General features: G+C 36.3%; 1 protein-coding gene across 8 annotated transcripts in view; it reads left to right on the forward strand.

Annotated features, from left to right (window-relative positions):
• Positions 1–15,887, forward strand: part of SOX6 (SRY-box transcription factor 6) — a 381,731-nt gene that overhangs the window by 216,419 nt on the left and 149,425 nt on the right. For all 8 annotated transcript variants that reach the window (XM_075048005.1, XM_075048010.1, XM_075048011.1 and 5 more), the window contains one exon: positions 13,835–14,007. In XM_075048005.1, the coding sequence (XP_074904106.1) occupies positions 13,835–14,007 (173 nt within the window). The remainder of the gene's footprint in view (positions 1–13,834; positions 14,008–15,887) is intronic.

The raw sequence follows: 15,887 nt of genomic DNA on the forward strand, positions 1-15,887 counted from the left end.
TTTTAAAATACTGTAAGATGTCGTCTGAGGCAATGTGTGTTAGATGCTTAATGTATTTTTTAAAACATGGCCACAGATCTATCTGCAATAGTAAGAGTCCTAAATCCCTTTTAAAAGTCTGGCCCAGAGACACCTAAATCTAAGAAACCCCTTAGAAAAATACCAGAGATCTTTACAGATGCAGACAGATTGAAATTTTTATGTATATTTAAAATTCCTAGAGAGGAAACAACCATAAAATACATTGCTTAAGTGCAAAATTATTTTGCAGTCACAATTAGCCTTCATCTTAGTTGGCAGGATCTCAGCATCACAGTTACTCTGATGTAACTTCTGAGAAACACGTCAGAAACATTGCGTCGAGTTGCCATAGGTATGTTGTTCCAGACATAACTGATTTTTTTAATAGGACACTAAAAGGGAACATGATTAACTTTCAAATCCAGTTGAGAGAAGTCTCAGTAGAAATCTGTTTTCCCTGCTCCTGCTTCTTCTTCATTTGTTTTTAGTTTTAGTGTCTTGTTATGAAGGAAAAATAATGATGAAATCGCGGTTGCTGTAGAAATAAAGTAATGAAAATGCAACTTGGACAGTGTTTTATTATCTTAAGGAGAAAGGAACAATTAGGGGATTCCAATTTCTTAACTATATCCCAGGTCTATTTATAATACATTCAATTAGAATGATGTTATAATGGAATTCAAAACCTCTTGGTGTATTTCCTACAGGCTCTCAGTGCTTCAAGATTTATTCTGAATCATCCTTAGACTGTGCATAAAGTTGTGCCTAACTTCAGGCCTTTGATTATTTTATTATATTAAGTCTCTTGAATAGGCAGTGTTTATGTTTTCATTCTGAGTGATCCTGTTTGAGTGGTAGAATATGGATATAAGCACAACAAAATAACATGATCCCAGTCTCCGGTTTGGGACTGAGAAGAATTTCATTACCAAAGATTCTGTAGTGAAGGGCTGCATTTAATGTTTTGGTTTGTGATCAACTAGGTATACAAATAAATTGAATTAAGAAAATTTCCAACTGCACTTTTAGTCGCTTCTAAGAAACATCTGGCTAAACATACTCATGCTTGTGGTTAGAGTATAATTATACCAGAACACTCTTAGAATATGTGTGGAACTTTGGTCTGCAAATGTAGGCCACCTCCTTTGTGCTCTGTTTAATGTGATTTAGGAGGTTTTTCTGCAGTTAGAAAACTTGGCCGATAATTTTGTAGCATATTTCATAGGAGCACAACAAGGTGGTCATAGAATTCTAATTTGTTCTAGAATGTGTTCTTTTTAATAAATTAATTAATTATGAAATAAACCTTGAGGGAACAGCAAGCATAGTTTACTTTACTTGTTTGGTTTTTGTTTCTCATACCCATACAGTGAGGTTGTGATTATTTCAAAAGACATAAGATAATTCACATTTGTAGCATTAATATGCTCTGCTGAATTGGTTTTAGAGATTGCTAGGTTGTGTGTAACAGATAAGTAGCACTTTCAATTTGTAACTGTTTGATTATGAAAGAAATTTAAAATAATATTCAGATTTACAAGCCTGAAGCTGCCAATTTTGACCACCTAATGCCATTATTAATGAACATATCAATGGACCTGTTTCAAAGCCCACTGAAATAAGTGTAAATCCTTCAACTGACTTCTGTGGGCACATTCTAAATGTATAAAATGTTGTTGCTTTTCCATACATATCAAAGGCTTTTGACTAAATTGTCTCTTCTTAGATGAAGTAGGAAGTTTCTTCTTTACAGCTTCCATGATAGACAGGCTATGCTAATGTCCTTGTTTTGCAATAAACTTTGCTTCTTCATTACTTATCACCAGAGGCAATAAAAATCTTCAGAGGCAAATATAAGTTTTTCATTGATATACTTGTTTGTATTTGTAAGACATGAAAGATGAACATGTAATTAAGATCAAAATTAAAATTTATATTTAAAGTATATAAATCTTGCAGTACTAATACTCCTCATATTTATATTTAGACATTTCTGAGTGGTGTAGCTAATAACTACTAACTAAAAACTCATGGAAGTAACTTATTTAACAAGATATAAAAAGTAACTGCAAGACATCATAAGTCAGAGTACATTTCACAGGGGCACATCTCCTCTCCTGTGTATATTGTGCATTCTGGATGCAGTAGAAGAAATGCATTTGGGTTACGATTTTGAGTACAGGAAGAGAGGCAAGATTCTCAGAATGTTTTGGAGTGGGATCCTCAGTGTTAGCTTTCAGGCAAATGAACTCCAATTATTGAATCCAAATATGTAAATTGATTAGCCTTTTTATACAAAAGCTGCAGTGGCACCTATGAAATGGATCTCTTCCCTTCTTGTACCCATAGAGAAAAGTATTCATTCCTGTCCTTATTCTCATAGACCTTCCTACTACACAGATGCTCAGGTTCAATATAAGGCACCACATTGTCCTCCTTAAAACTAGATTAACCCCACAGGAAGATAGTGTTGATATATTGCTCACCTGATTTGCACATGTCCAACTGCAGGAGTGCACATAAAAGCTGTACAGACTTCAGCTGTCACCTTTTCTTACCATCACCCCATGTATGTATGTATTTATAGACACTACAGTGCAAGGTATTCCTCACTATTTAAAGAGAAGAATCATGTTATTTCTGCAAATACTGTGACAAAAAGCAGAAAAAAAAAATATTAAAAACCTCCTTTTCAGTAACTTGCTGTTTAAAATGGAGAACTTAAAACGTGATTCTTTTCCATCTTTCATTATTAATCCATGGTTTAGACAATGTGAGAAGACTTAACAAACAAGCAAAAGCTTCTTTTACATCATGAACTTTCTTCATGAAAGACAAATATCAGCTAAAGAAATCACAGGTAACTATGAGTCCTGTCATATAGGGTAATTAATGTCATCTAATTCATATGAGCTATACTCATCAAGTGAGATATTAAACTAACTTCCTCTAAACTCAGCTTCCTTCCAGTCATTTTTATGCATGTACATATACAATTCCCTTTCCAGAATAAGATTAGATAGAACAGATATTCAGTTCATCCCTGTGATTGAAGATACAAGTTTTAATTGGAGAGCTCTTCCTTCCAAACAAGTGCTTTTTTGCACTTGCACCACAACAGGAAGAAATACTAGTTCAGAAAGAATGAAAAAATGTATAGATCACTTGGAATTGTATCATGTTTACATAATAAAAAAATAAGATTCATTTAGAAGAGTATCACGGTACCCAGAAATCACTTGTTAAAGTTAAAATTGAATATGAAAACGGAATGATTTTTATCCAGCTGTACACTGTTATGAAAGAACAATCAATGAAATGGAGCAATTTCAAAATCAGTCCTGAATTCTCCATTTACATTTTTTTCTTCAGCAGACTCCTAATCTTTTCTTGTTGGTTGATAAGATCCTACTTATTCCAGACTGTCATCAATTGTGACTCTCAACATTGTAATTCCAAAGAAGACACTACCTATGATTGTATATAAGACAAACAAAATATCGTTTCACATCTAAAAGAGGAAGTTACAAAAAAAGTACCTTCCTTACACCTTTTACTGCAATGTTTTATATGAATATTAGAGGTGGCTTAGCATTCATGTCAGACCATCATTCCTCCACATCAAGGCATGGGTGCAAATATTCATCTAGAACTAAAATATTTTTCTTCTTTTCTGGAAATGAAGGGTAGGGGTTTTCTATCAATTTCAAACATCTAAAACATTACTTAACTAAATTAAGATATAGTGACACTACTAGTGCAGCAGAACTCCACTCAGTAAATTTTATGAGTCAGAAGAGAAAAAAAAAATTGAAAGAATTACCCAGAAAGCAAAATAATGTTTAGGACAAAATGCCATTGTGTTGGAATCCCTCTGAAGCTGGTGTGAAAGGTGGGGCAGTATTTCTTTGTGTAAGCACCTCATTCTCAGTTTCACATCTATAGTTTCACATAAAGCTATAAGCAGCTCATGGAGAGAGTTACAAATTTAATAAGAAAGTACATTTTAAATTTCTAATACTCTCTACAGTTTTGTACATCAAATGATGCTGTCAGGACAAAGCAGTCTCAGATCTAAACCTGGTATGGTGCTATAGAATATATATATGTATAGGCTTCTTTACTAACATTTCTACATATGTAGTATAGAGACTTTTGTAGAAACTGAGAGATAGAATGTCATTAAAACCAATGTTATTCTGTAATGTTCAGTGGTGAGTTTTTTTGGACTTCTGTTTGACATGTCTGCTATTGGTCCTCTGTTAATTACAAAATTCAGCCAAAGCTGATGAAGGAATCCATGTGTTTTGAGTCAGGTTCAGTGATGAAATAATAGGGAAGGTGAACAACTAGCTTCACCTAATACATATGGGAACATGGGGATCAGTTCTCACACCATTGTAAATAAAGAGGCTATTTCTACTGAAGTTTCTGGTTCTACATGTACGTGTAAATAATGTGAAGAGAGAATTAGACCACCTGAGTTGTTAATTCCAGTGTAATGAAGAAGCTACAAGCACTGTGAACATCACTGTTATTGAGGGACTTGATTTTTCTCATATTTAGTACTTGTATCCCATCTTCAGAAGGAAAAACTTTGTATATCTCCATTTCCCTAGAAGACTTCCCCTGTTTTGCTGTGTGAGAACTCAAAGCACTGTAGGACTACTGGGTTGGAGTTAGCTGTACAGCCCTTGCAAGTGAGAAAAGTTACGGGATTTAACTTTCAAACCCTTTCTATGACTTTCTTATCTCCTTGAGGAAGACGTAACTTTGGCCTGCTATTGTTTTTTGTGCTTAATATGTGTACCATGATAGGGAAAGGTGAACCAATCTTGTGCCATTTTAACTTAAAATACTAACTTCCATGAAGAAAACCTGGTAAACATGATCTGTGTGTGGATGTTTGCACAGAGAAGGTTCTGATCCTGAAAGTTTATTCCTACTGTAACATTTAAGTATTTCTGCTGTCCTTATCACAGTTTCTGGCATCTCAGTACGGTTTTTCTACAGAAGATGAACTGTTATATAATTACATGTTGGTTACATTTTTTTTTCTTTTCCTTTTCACTTCCTTTATCCTTTGGATTTTTTATTTTTTTATGTACTATTTCCTTCTGTTATATGGCCCACAAATACCGTTTGGAATCTTTACTGTTCCTGTCCTCAGAATAACATCCTCCTCCCCTCCCCCCTCCATGATCTAGGGAAGTACTGTCATCTGTATTTAAATGAGAAATATTGAAGCTGAAGGTCAGGATATTTTTTCAGCTCTTTCAAGTCCTGAGTGAGTACCTTAAATGGACGGACTATCTATCCTCCTCTCTTGTTTGTAAATTTTTTTACTTTAAAAGCATTGGAATTGAGCATTAGAGTCAATAATAATATTAATAATACAAATTTTGCTCTCTTTATAACACCCCTATGTTCATTTTATTTTGGTGTGCTATGCCCTGGGCTACAGTCTTCTCCGTTAACAAAACAAAACTACTCGTTTTTCTTTTCTCTTTACATCATATTTTAGTGTTTGTATCACTGTACAGATTACTCAAAGCCTGTGGCCTCTGCTATATCATTATATTCTAATTCAGCAACAACAGGTTAGCTCTGAATTTTTAGTTGCAATGTATAATACGTGTTTCATTGTTTATATCTAGTATTATCACATTTTTCCCACATAAAGTCTGAACAGCTTGTATTGAGTATATATGAAGCATTTCTAAACTCACTGAAAGCACTAAAGCATTCATAACCAAATCTCTACTTGCTGCTGAAAAACCCTACAAATAATTTATTCAAAAAATTGTCATCTTCTTTCTTCCACATGCACATGCATGAATTAACACTTAATATGTACTTGAATTAACACTTGATATATACTCCTAGTATTATTTAGAATGTAAGGTGGCAAAGTCTTCTGGAATTTGAGACTAATTCTAACAAACTGGCTGAAGTGTGGTGTTTTGTTTGTTTTTTTTTTAATAGCAAACAATACTAAAGTAGGATTGTATATACGAGATAGTAACTAAATCTCTAAACATAGTTAAAGTCCTCCAAGGCTTATGCCAGACAGAGTTCTTTTCATGTCTGTGAAAGAAAGTAAGGAGTCCAAGAGACTCATTGGAATTCTGCTTTTTTGCTGGATGCCAGTTTGGAGGAGGGGGAGGTTGAAGCTCTGGCTAACATCACATTCTTTCCTACATTCCTGACGCGGATTACATTTTAGGAGTCAATTGTGGATTCACCACATCCCTAAAAATGGGGAAACGTATCATTGTGCTGCTCCATGAGCTGACCAGGCACTACTCAATCCAAACCTTTGCCTAGCTGATTACTTGGACAGTTTTGGAGTTGTTTGGTGGTAACTTGTGAACAGTTTATGTTGTTCTGGTTACTGCAGTATTTTTCTTTTGAATGTATTGGTTTACTTTGATTAGAACTGTTGTGAAAAGCAGTCAAGGAAGAAAACCTCTGAATGTAAGGTATTCCTCAGGAAACACTTGAGAATTGCTAAGAAACAACGCAAGAACAAAAAGTCCAGCAAACACGTGAGATCAAAAAAATGTTAAAGGCCACGAAAGAAACACTGACTCAGAAGAGGTGGTTATTTGCAGGAGCAAAGCTAAGGTACAAGCATTTGCTGGGAAACGCTAAGGCAGGTAAGCCTGCCTCAGTTGCCATCAGGGCATGGCACATCTTTGGGGGAAATATTCAGCTGGATAACTATATACATTCTTGTGACTGACTTGTTCGTAATGCAAAATAAACCATTCTGTGATTTGTGAAGTCTGAAGAAGAGATAAATCCTTCACATTCTTTTGAGAAGGGAAAAAACCAACAGAATGTGACACTATAAATGGTCAAAGAGGGTACAGTTACCCTGAACACTCGGAGGTGCAATGATAAAGTGAGGAGCTGGGAGGGCACTCAGGCCCAGGGACTCCTGTCTCTATCCCAGCTCAATGTCAGGGCGAGACCTGGATGTGCATCACTCTTCTGTGTGTCTCCTGTCTCCCCCGGTTAGGCAAAACGGATGCGTGGACGGGATGAAAGCCTTGGTGTGATCCAAACTACACAGGGGTGGGTGCAGGACCCTGGTGTTTGCTGCGAGACATGCCCGCAGCTCAGTTTGCAGAGAGCCAGAGGGGGGGCTGTGGTGGCGGAGGTGCAGCTAGCCCCGCGGCCATGGGCCCCTGCCCGCTGCCTCACCTGCCTGTGAGCATGCTGACGTGGGAAAATCAAGGGTTGTCATGAGCTTGCTGAGGTAATTCCATTTTCACTCTGCTACCTGCGATTTTATGGCTAGTCTAGGAAAGACAGTCTGGCCTATGGTAAGTTTAGGATTGTATTAAAACTCCTGTTCTGCAAATCATATTAGTTTCAGATTGCTCCCACCTAAGAAATTGCTTAAGCGCCTGAGGTTTAGTATATGTGAAACTAGGATGAATCCTGCACGTTGTCGGTAAAGTATTTTCATCCTTTTCATAAGCAGAGCTAACTTAAGCCATTTTTTGTTTTTCTAAATCTAACAAACAGATTTTGCTCTGCAGAATGTTTTCAGTAGTTCCTAATATTAATTCCCGTTACTGTTTATGGACACAGAGTATTAATTTTTCCTCGCTCAAAGCTTAAAACACAGATTCATATTGAGACATAAGGGAGTGGGGGGATCTCACACCTTCACAAGAGAAGCTATTTGGTGTGGTTTGCATGCTGGACATGTTTGCTGTGCTGCCTTCTGCACTGGGATGCTACAAAGCACAATGGAAGCATTCATAAAACTTTTTATTGACTAAGGAGTGGACAGTAGCATATGGGAACATCAACAATTGCTAACTGATCATGAAATAAAGAAATTCCAGCGTTCTAGTGTTATAAAAAGAAGGGGGAAAAAAAGTCATTCAGAACTTAGTCATATTGGTTCAGCTGTTGTAACCAAAGACTGATAAGATAATAGAGGTCTTTGTGGCTGTTTTCTACTGAAATGCTTTATCTTTATGATGCACTTGGGGCCCTTTAGAGTAGAAAGCTTTTTAAACTGCTTTTGGAGTTAGAACTCAAATTAGATGCTATTGCAATGGCAAGGGGGCTCCTTAGGCAGCCCTCACAAAGTGACTTTTATCTCTGAAGCCCTTCCATTAGATTGTTACTTTCTTCTGTTTTCCCTGTTTATTTTTTGTTGACTTTTGCTGCCCTATTTTGTGGCATTTAAAAGGTGACCCAATCAAAAAAGGCTAAATGCTAAATGCTGGACAGAGCCTGTGAAGTAGAGACATCACAGCCTATCTGATGTGTGCTGCAGACTGCCGTGTTAGACAGAATGGTTTAACCAGGTTATCTCTGGGCACCTAAGATCAAATACACTTTCTTTTATGTCTAGCATTGTGGTTTTGCTTTCTTTTCAAACAATGTCCATAAAAAAAAACCCAAAAAACAAACCACTAACAGAGGAATTGATTCATAAAGGCTTTTTTTTTTTAAAAGCTGAAATTGCTTAACTTGATTCAAAATCATTTTTGATTGTTGGTTGAATTGCTTTGGTTGATGATACTTTGGAACTGCAGTTTTGTGATTTAAATCCCTTCTTAGTTTCTGGCAAAGCCCACGCTTCTTTCTTGCATTACTGTCTCTTGATTTCATTAAAGTCGCACTATGTGTTTACCCTAAAAACATAACAGGAGTGATAATTTGTGATTTATTAATTTGTATTTCCTGTAAGTATATGGGGCAAAAGTTAGTTTAGATGCACTGCATAAACAAGGATGATATTTGTCATGCTTTACACTAATCACAGAATTCAAGAGAACCAATAATACTTTGCAGCTGTGTAGAGATTCCATGCAAAGATCTCAAAGCACTTCAGAAGCATTAACTAACCAGGCATAAAAACCTCTGATTGGTAGTGTTCTACTTTGTGTACATGTTGGGAAACTAAGGCAAGCACATTCAATGACCCACAATAATTTCATGTCACAGCTAAGTATCCTACTTCGGCAAGCTTTGGATCACACCTATAAATTTTTAGCTTGTTTGTGACTCCAGTATTTTGTCTTCTATTCACTTGATAGATTATGTGGTTTTATCTTGTTTTCTTTTGCTGAGTGTCAAAGAGATTAGCTTAAATTATACTATGTAAGTCTAGAAGTCTATTTTTTGCTATTCCTGCTTGGTTTTTTTCCCTTACCAGCAGTTATTACTCTGCCTCTATCTCATGACAACTTGCCACAAGAACAGTTCCAAATTTAACATTGAAAAGCCTCCTGTGTTTGCTGACGTGCAGCTACATCTGTATATAGACCAAATATGTAGTAAGAGGTAATAGAAGTGTTGTAAGGTGGTAAACCAGAGGTTGATATAGGAACTATAGTTATATTAGGTATCTATACTTACAGGATAGTAGATTTTTAATTTTCTTTTTGCAATGCTTAAAGAAATCTAGGCAGATAAAATGCAAGATGATGTTTATGATTTTTATGAAATGCATTGTAAGATATACAATGACCTTTCTATTTGTGTATAAGAAATCAGGTAGTATTGTGATCAGTTTTAAAAGGTAGGGTTTTGCCACAAGCAGAATTCTTTCTAAATGTAATTTTAGACTACAAGTTGAACTCTTCTCTCTTCTTCAGCAGATTTATAGCTACTTTTTATTTTCTCACTCCTGGTTAGATTGACCTATGACCAGAATTTCTCAAAAGTTCTCTTTGATGCCTTACTTCTGTTCATTCTGACCATTTTATTTCAATTTGTGCTCAAACCCATACAAAAATAAAGGGTAAAACAATAAGCACACAAGGAAAAATTAAAATACTGCTACAACAAAATTATTTTTCAGCTTATATATTTCACAAAGGCAAGAATATATAACCAAAGGACTATCAAAAATAATAACAAATATTTTTTTCTGAACTTTTGATGAGACTGTTGTATTTCCATTTTTAAAAGAAGTTCTTAAACACTATTGACTTCCCACCAACACTCAAAATTTTAAATACTGCTGGTAAAGGGAGTCAATGGATCAAATTCAGTATATCTGAAGTCACTGAAATAAAAGGCCCTAAGAAAAATGTGTCAATTTTAAAGGTCTTTCCTAACTGAAGACCATTTTGTGATAGAGCCAGAGGTTAATAAAATCAGTAGTGAATGTAGCAATTTTACAGATAAGCTATTCACAACAAGTGTAGTTACTTGAATAAAAAGCTAATTCAGTTCTAAAATGCCACATGCAGTAGCAGTGAATAGCTGCTTTTAGGTGCTTTCTGGAGGAGGATAAAATACAGAATCACAGCACTCTTCTTTTCCAGCATCCCTGGCTGCCTGTAAATTGCTGTGAATGGGACTGTAGGCTGACAGACTCTATTAAGACAAACTGCCTTTCTCATCGGAGAGATAAAATAAATCAGGTGTTTAGTCAAATTAAAATACTTCAGATGGAGCAGGCCCTGGGGAGCACTGATCCACCTGACAAATCTGAGAGAAACTCAAGACAGATGTGTTTTGGGGATAAGGAAGACCCCATGGAAAAAAAAATGCACTGCTGTCTTTGGAGTAAGAGAATAGGATTAGAACAGAGAGAGAGCTGTGATATATAATATTTTATGAAAGCTGGCATATTTACTGTGTATTTTTTACTAAGCTTTTTGTTTTATCTGTTTTTATGGCAAATACATTTTACAGATAGCTATATTTTTTATTTTATTTATAGATATTTTTAGTCAGCAGCAGAAGTTTATTTACTGGTAATGAGTTTAGGAATCTCATTGCTTGCTGCAGTAAGTGGATGCAAAACAGATGATGATGGCACACAGCTACTGATGACCTCTCTTGGCCCAGCCAGATCAGCTCAATCTGGTCTGCATTCTGAGCAAGTTGTTTTTTATTGGTATTTAAACTGTAAAATAATGGTTGGGATTTTCCACTCTAAAATTAAATTATACCTCGCCCCCACACTGTTCCTACAATGACATTCTGCATCTTATGCTTTTTCTTGTCTTGAGCAGTGTTCGGTTAGGTGTCTTGCAGCTTCATGGAGGTCTCGTTATTTTCCAGGAGCACAGGGTACATTTTGTGGTCATCAGTGCTATTCTGTTGTTGGATTACATAGCACAGTACAAATTAAAGAGTAGAGTACTTTAAATGGGGTCATTCATTTCAGATGTGTTTCTCGGGGGGGAAAAAGGAAAGAAAAACAATTACTATGAATTCCTGAATAAGAACAGTTACTTCTGCCTGCTATTGTATAAAATTCAGAAAAAAAGAAATGACCTTATAAATTTGCTGCCACTATATCAAATGCTTCAAAATAGTTACAACCAAACAATCAAATTTTCTAGCCTTAGCAGACACTCTTTGTGGTAGCTTTCTACTCATATTATGAAGCAAGTACAAAGTATACAGAAGAACATGGAAATGGAGCAGGAGATTAATATCTGCTTTGGGTGTGTAAAATATTTTATGACTGTAAGATCAGGGGCCTGCATTACGATGCCAAAGCTGCTTGACAGATGTGAAAGTCTCAAGCTGTGGTTTCCCAGGTGGCAGTGGATGGCAATAAGTATCATTTGAGGCAGCACGTTGCTACCCGTTGGCTTTCTAAAATAGGTGGAGTGGTTGATCTCTTCTAGTCATGATGGGCAAGGGAGTTTTTCTTTGGTAGAACAGTCTTTTATCTGTGAAAATGAATTTCAGTATACAATAACATATTCAAAAGCACCTAAATAACCTTTGATCCATGCTGCAAAATCTTCAAGACTGAATAATACAGTTTAAGAGGGTTAAGGTAAGTCTATACTGAAGTTGCAGACAGTTGAACTGATGTCAACAGTGTGGAGCTCAGTACAAACTAATGGATCCTGGCAAGGCAGTACCTTCAGTGCAGACGTTTTCCTGGCCACATACATGCCTAAGCTTACTTTCAAAAATCTTTTTTTGTTGTTGTTGTTTTGAAACAGCTTTTTGCACAGAACTCTTATTGCTTCAGTCACACATATCACCCTAAGGTTTTGCAATGAGTTGGTCTGAATGGTAGAGTGTCCTTCAGCTTTGACTTCATGCATCCATCATATTCCTTGTGACTAAGAAAGTTGCTAATCATTTCTAAAACTTCTACTACAACAGAAGTTACTCATTTTTCCTTGTCCGGAGGCCTGTGTCACGTGTATACTGAATTAAGATTTGGCATTACAGGGTAGTGAATCATAACTTTGTTGCAGATTGTTTTAAAACTAAGACAGTTAATAGTGGCTAAGAAATCAAATATTTTCAGTACTTTATGTTGTTAAATGCAATTAAGAAATGTACAGAAAAACAGGTACCCTTTGTTTATGGGAGTTTGCTTTGTTTCGAGTGAATGACTGGAGCCATGCAGTTTCTTTTTCCATAGAAAGCAATTATAGACAGAGGTTTTCTTGTATGCTGCTTTTGCAAATGAAATTCTGTTTAAGAATAATATTGGTCCCATCATAGCGTGATGTAAGTAGTAGAACATCATGGGTTTGTCACCTGCTTGGCAGCAGCCTGTTTTGTCTTCCCTCTCCTTATGAAAACCTGTCAACCTCTCTCTTCTCTTCCCTAGAAGATATCCATCTTACTCCTGGGAAGAAGGTGGAGTCATAATTTTGGTGACAGTTTCTCCATTTCCTCCCAGGTCCTGTTCCTCACACATTTTCTTCCTCTTCAAAAGCCCTGTGACTTCTTTATCACAGTCCTCTATCGTGAATGGAGGAAAGGAAGTATGTGAATACTCTCTCTTTTGTGCCACTTCTCATATCATTGTGGCAGATTACAGATCTGACTACTTCTTGGTTTGGTTCCGCTTCTTCTCTGACTTTCAGTTCTCCTGTTCAACAGGAAATTGCTTCATTTATCCCACTTCCAACTGTAAACCTCTTTCAGATGCTCTTCCAATATTCCTGAACTGCTACCTTACTGTAACTATATTACCTCTTCTAGAGCTGTGGGTCTGAGATGCTCACACAAGGAAATGCAGTGTATGGCTCAAATATAGGAGCTGACATTGCTGTTTGTGACAGAGTAATATGTTTGTATGTAAGATGGGATATTTGTGGATTGATTTGCAAAAGGACCCTGTACTCTTTACTTAGGAGACCCATGCAATTTACCCATAAACAGACCATTAAGCATCATTAGTGCAAAGAATAAATGTACCGTAGTTTCATATTAATTAAGTGCTCTCTGTAGAGTAAACTTTGAAAGTTAAATGAAAATTTTTAAGCCATTTTCTCAGGTTAGCCATTTCTCTTAGGGACAAGTAGAGCTCATTCTTAATATGCATTCCATGACCAAAGCTTATATTTACCCAAATGGCCTACCAGATATATGGGTATTTTAGAGAAATGATCAATAAACTATTAAACTGCTTATTCCACTGAACAGCATCTTTTAATTTTTTTTTTAGCATTTTTACATACTTGTGGAAAAAACCAACAAAATATATAATGTGAAGGAAAATTATGTCTAGTAAACTGTGAATGTATTTATCACACTAGGCAGATTTAGATGGAAAAGATATAGGGATTTGTACACAGTGCATCGTTAATTACTCCTGTCAGAAAAAAAGAAATACTCTCTATCTTTTCTGCTCTGATTTTTGTTATATCCTCCACCGCTTGGAGCACAGCAAAGCTATGTGCTAGATTCTTCTGGGATTTGTTAGTAAAATATATATTCAGGCTGCCACTTGAAATAAGCATGTTGGTGATTCAGCCATTTTTTAATTTTTTTTTTTTTTTAAATATTGCTTGGTAACTATTGTCCATCTCATATTTACAGTAAATCTTTCCTGCACATTTAGGTACACCAGAAAGCCTGGCAGAAAAAGAGCGACAGCTCTCTACTATGATCACCCAGCTGATCAGCTTACGGGAGCAGCTCCTGGCTGCCCATGATGAACAGAAAAAGCTGGCAGCCTCACAAATTGAAAAACAACGGCAGCAAATGGACCTTGCTCGCCAACAGCAAGAACAGGTGAGGCTCCAAGAAGGAAACCTGTGACAATGTTTCATGCAGAATGCTTATCATAAACACTGTTCTGCTTGGTGTTTCATTTCATCTTTTTTTGCTAAAGAGCTTAAATATCTTCAGAAATTACATCTTTCTCCAGAAAGAGGAAACATTATAAGACCCTGAGAAAAAAAGTCGGTGTGGACATTCAAATAATTTCTTTCCTAGGATAAATGGCATTTGATAGATTTCACGGTTCTTGTTTCTTGCACTGAGATGCAATTTTGGAAGTTACAAATAAGCCAGATTATAATCATTTTTTAACTCTCTCTTTTTGATGAGAAAATAATTGGGGAAAAAAACCCCCAACCTTAAGCATCCCCAAACCTTCAAATTTCTTCTACAAGTAAGGTTTGACTTGTTTGTTCTTGTTGTGGTTTGTTTTTTTGTTTTTTTGTTTTTTGTTTTTTTTTAAAGACGCTGTTTTCCAAAGAGCTGTCCTTTTCTTATTGTACAAAAGTGTAACAACAGTGATCCCATACCCTAGTCCCCTAGGCATTAGATCAGTCAGATCCAAATTAATGTGTGGTTTTTAGGAATCTGACATTACTACTAGAATTATCTTTTCAGTTAAACGTATTTTATAGGATATATACAGCAATATATGCTCTGTTGATTTTAATGAGTTGTGACGTCTGGTATTTTATGTGCTTGAGTATTTGCCCACATGTAGGAATATGGACTCATCCCCTAATGGAAAATAACATAAAGGAACACTGTAAAAAATCAGAAGTTAGAATGTCATTTAGCCATCCAGAGATGACACAGTAATTAACTATTGACACTTGTGAATAAGCTAGCACAAATTAATCTTGACACATTTGCAGACGAGTGATATCTTACAGTGAACACTTTGTAATTATATTTCAAAATGAAAATTAAATGACACTTAAAACTAGGTTGTCATGCTCAATGAAGCGAGCATGTAGCTCAACCAATAGGCAAATAAAATTCAGAATTTGAGCCACATGGTGCTCGTGTACCCTACTTTACTATGTCAAGCCTATACATCAATACTATGCTATGGTAATTGCATTGCAGGGTATTGGATGTATTTTCTATCACAGTACTGTTCCATCTAAGAGGAACTATTGACATTAGATGCTTCATGGTATATTTCTGGTTTTCATCAGGCAACGCCTATTCAAATGGTACTATATTGTACATATAGGTACACAAAGCTGTTCACAAGCAGTCTGAAATCCGGCAGATCAATGCTTTTGCACATGGAAACAAAGATCTCATCCTCGCCTTGGCTATAGCTTACCCTGTTAGGTAGCAGCCAGGTCACTAGCAGCTCCAAACAATTCGGGACATAGGATACTGTGTATCTGTCAAAAAAGATCCGGCACTCAGAAGGAATGACCCATGATGCTGCTCCATGCGGTGTCCAATTTCAATGTGAAATTACAAAGAATTCCTTTCTGAAGCTGAATATCATGATTCACTTTTTATTACCTTCACTGAGATTTTAGCAGCAGGGACAATGTGGACGTAAACCTGTCCTTAGTGACAAGCACTACACTTCTAAGATGGAATAGTACAATTGGTGTGTTACTTATTAAAAACAGTAACTCAAGCACTCATACAGGTTTTTAAATATTCTCTGTAGCACTGTTACCATGAGAGTTGCTTTTCCAAGCGTAGCCACTAGTGCTGACCACTGATCTGACCGCAGATGGCCTGAGGTCCTGGGAGCTGCCCCTCGGTTACCTGGGCACACAGGCTGCCAGCTCTGGTTGCACTACCTTTTCACTAGTGGACTAGAGCCTGTGTCTTCAGTCTTCATTCACCATATTTTTGTTGACATTACTGGGAGATTTGTCCATACATATTTGAACATC

This window comes from Buteo buteo, chromosome 16 (genome assembly GCF_964188355.1).
Source record: "Buteo buteo chromosome 16, bButBut1.hap1.1, whole genome shotgun sequence".
Lineage (NCBI taxonomy): Eukaryota > Metazoa > Chordata > Aves > Accipitriformes > Accipitridae > Buteo > Buteo buteo.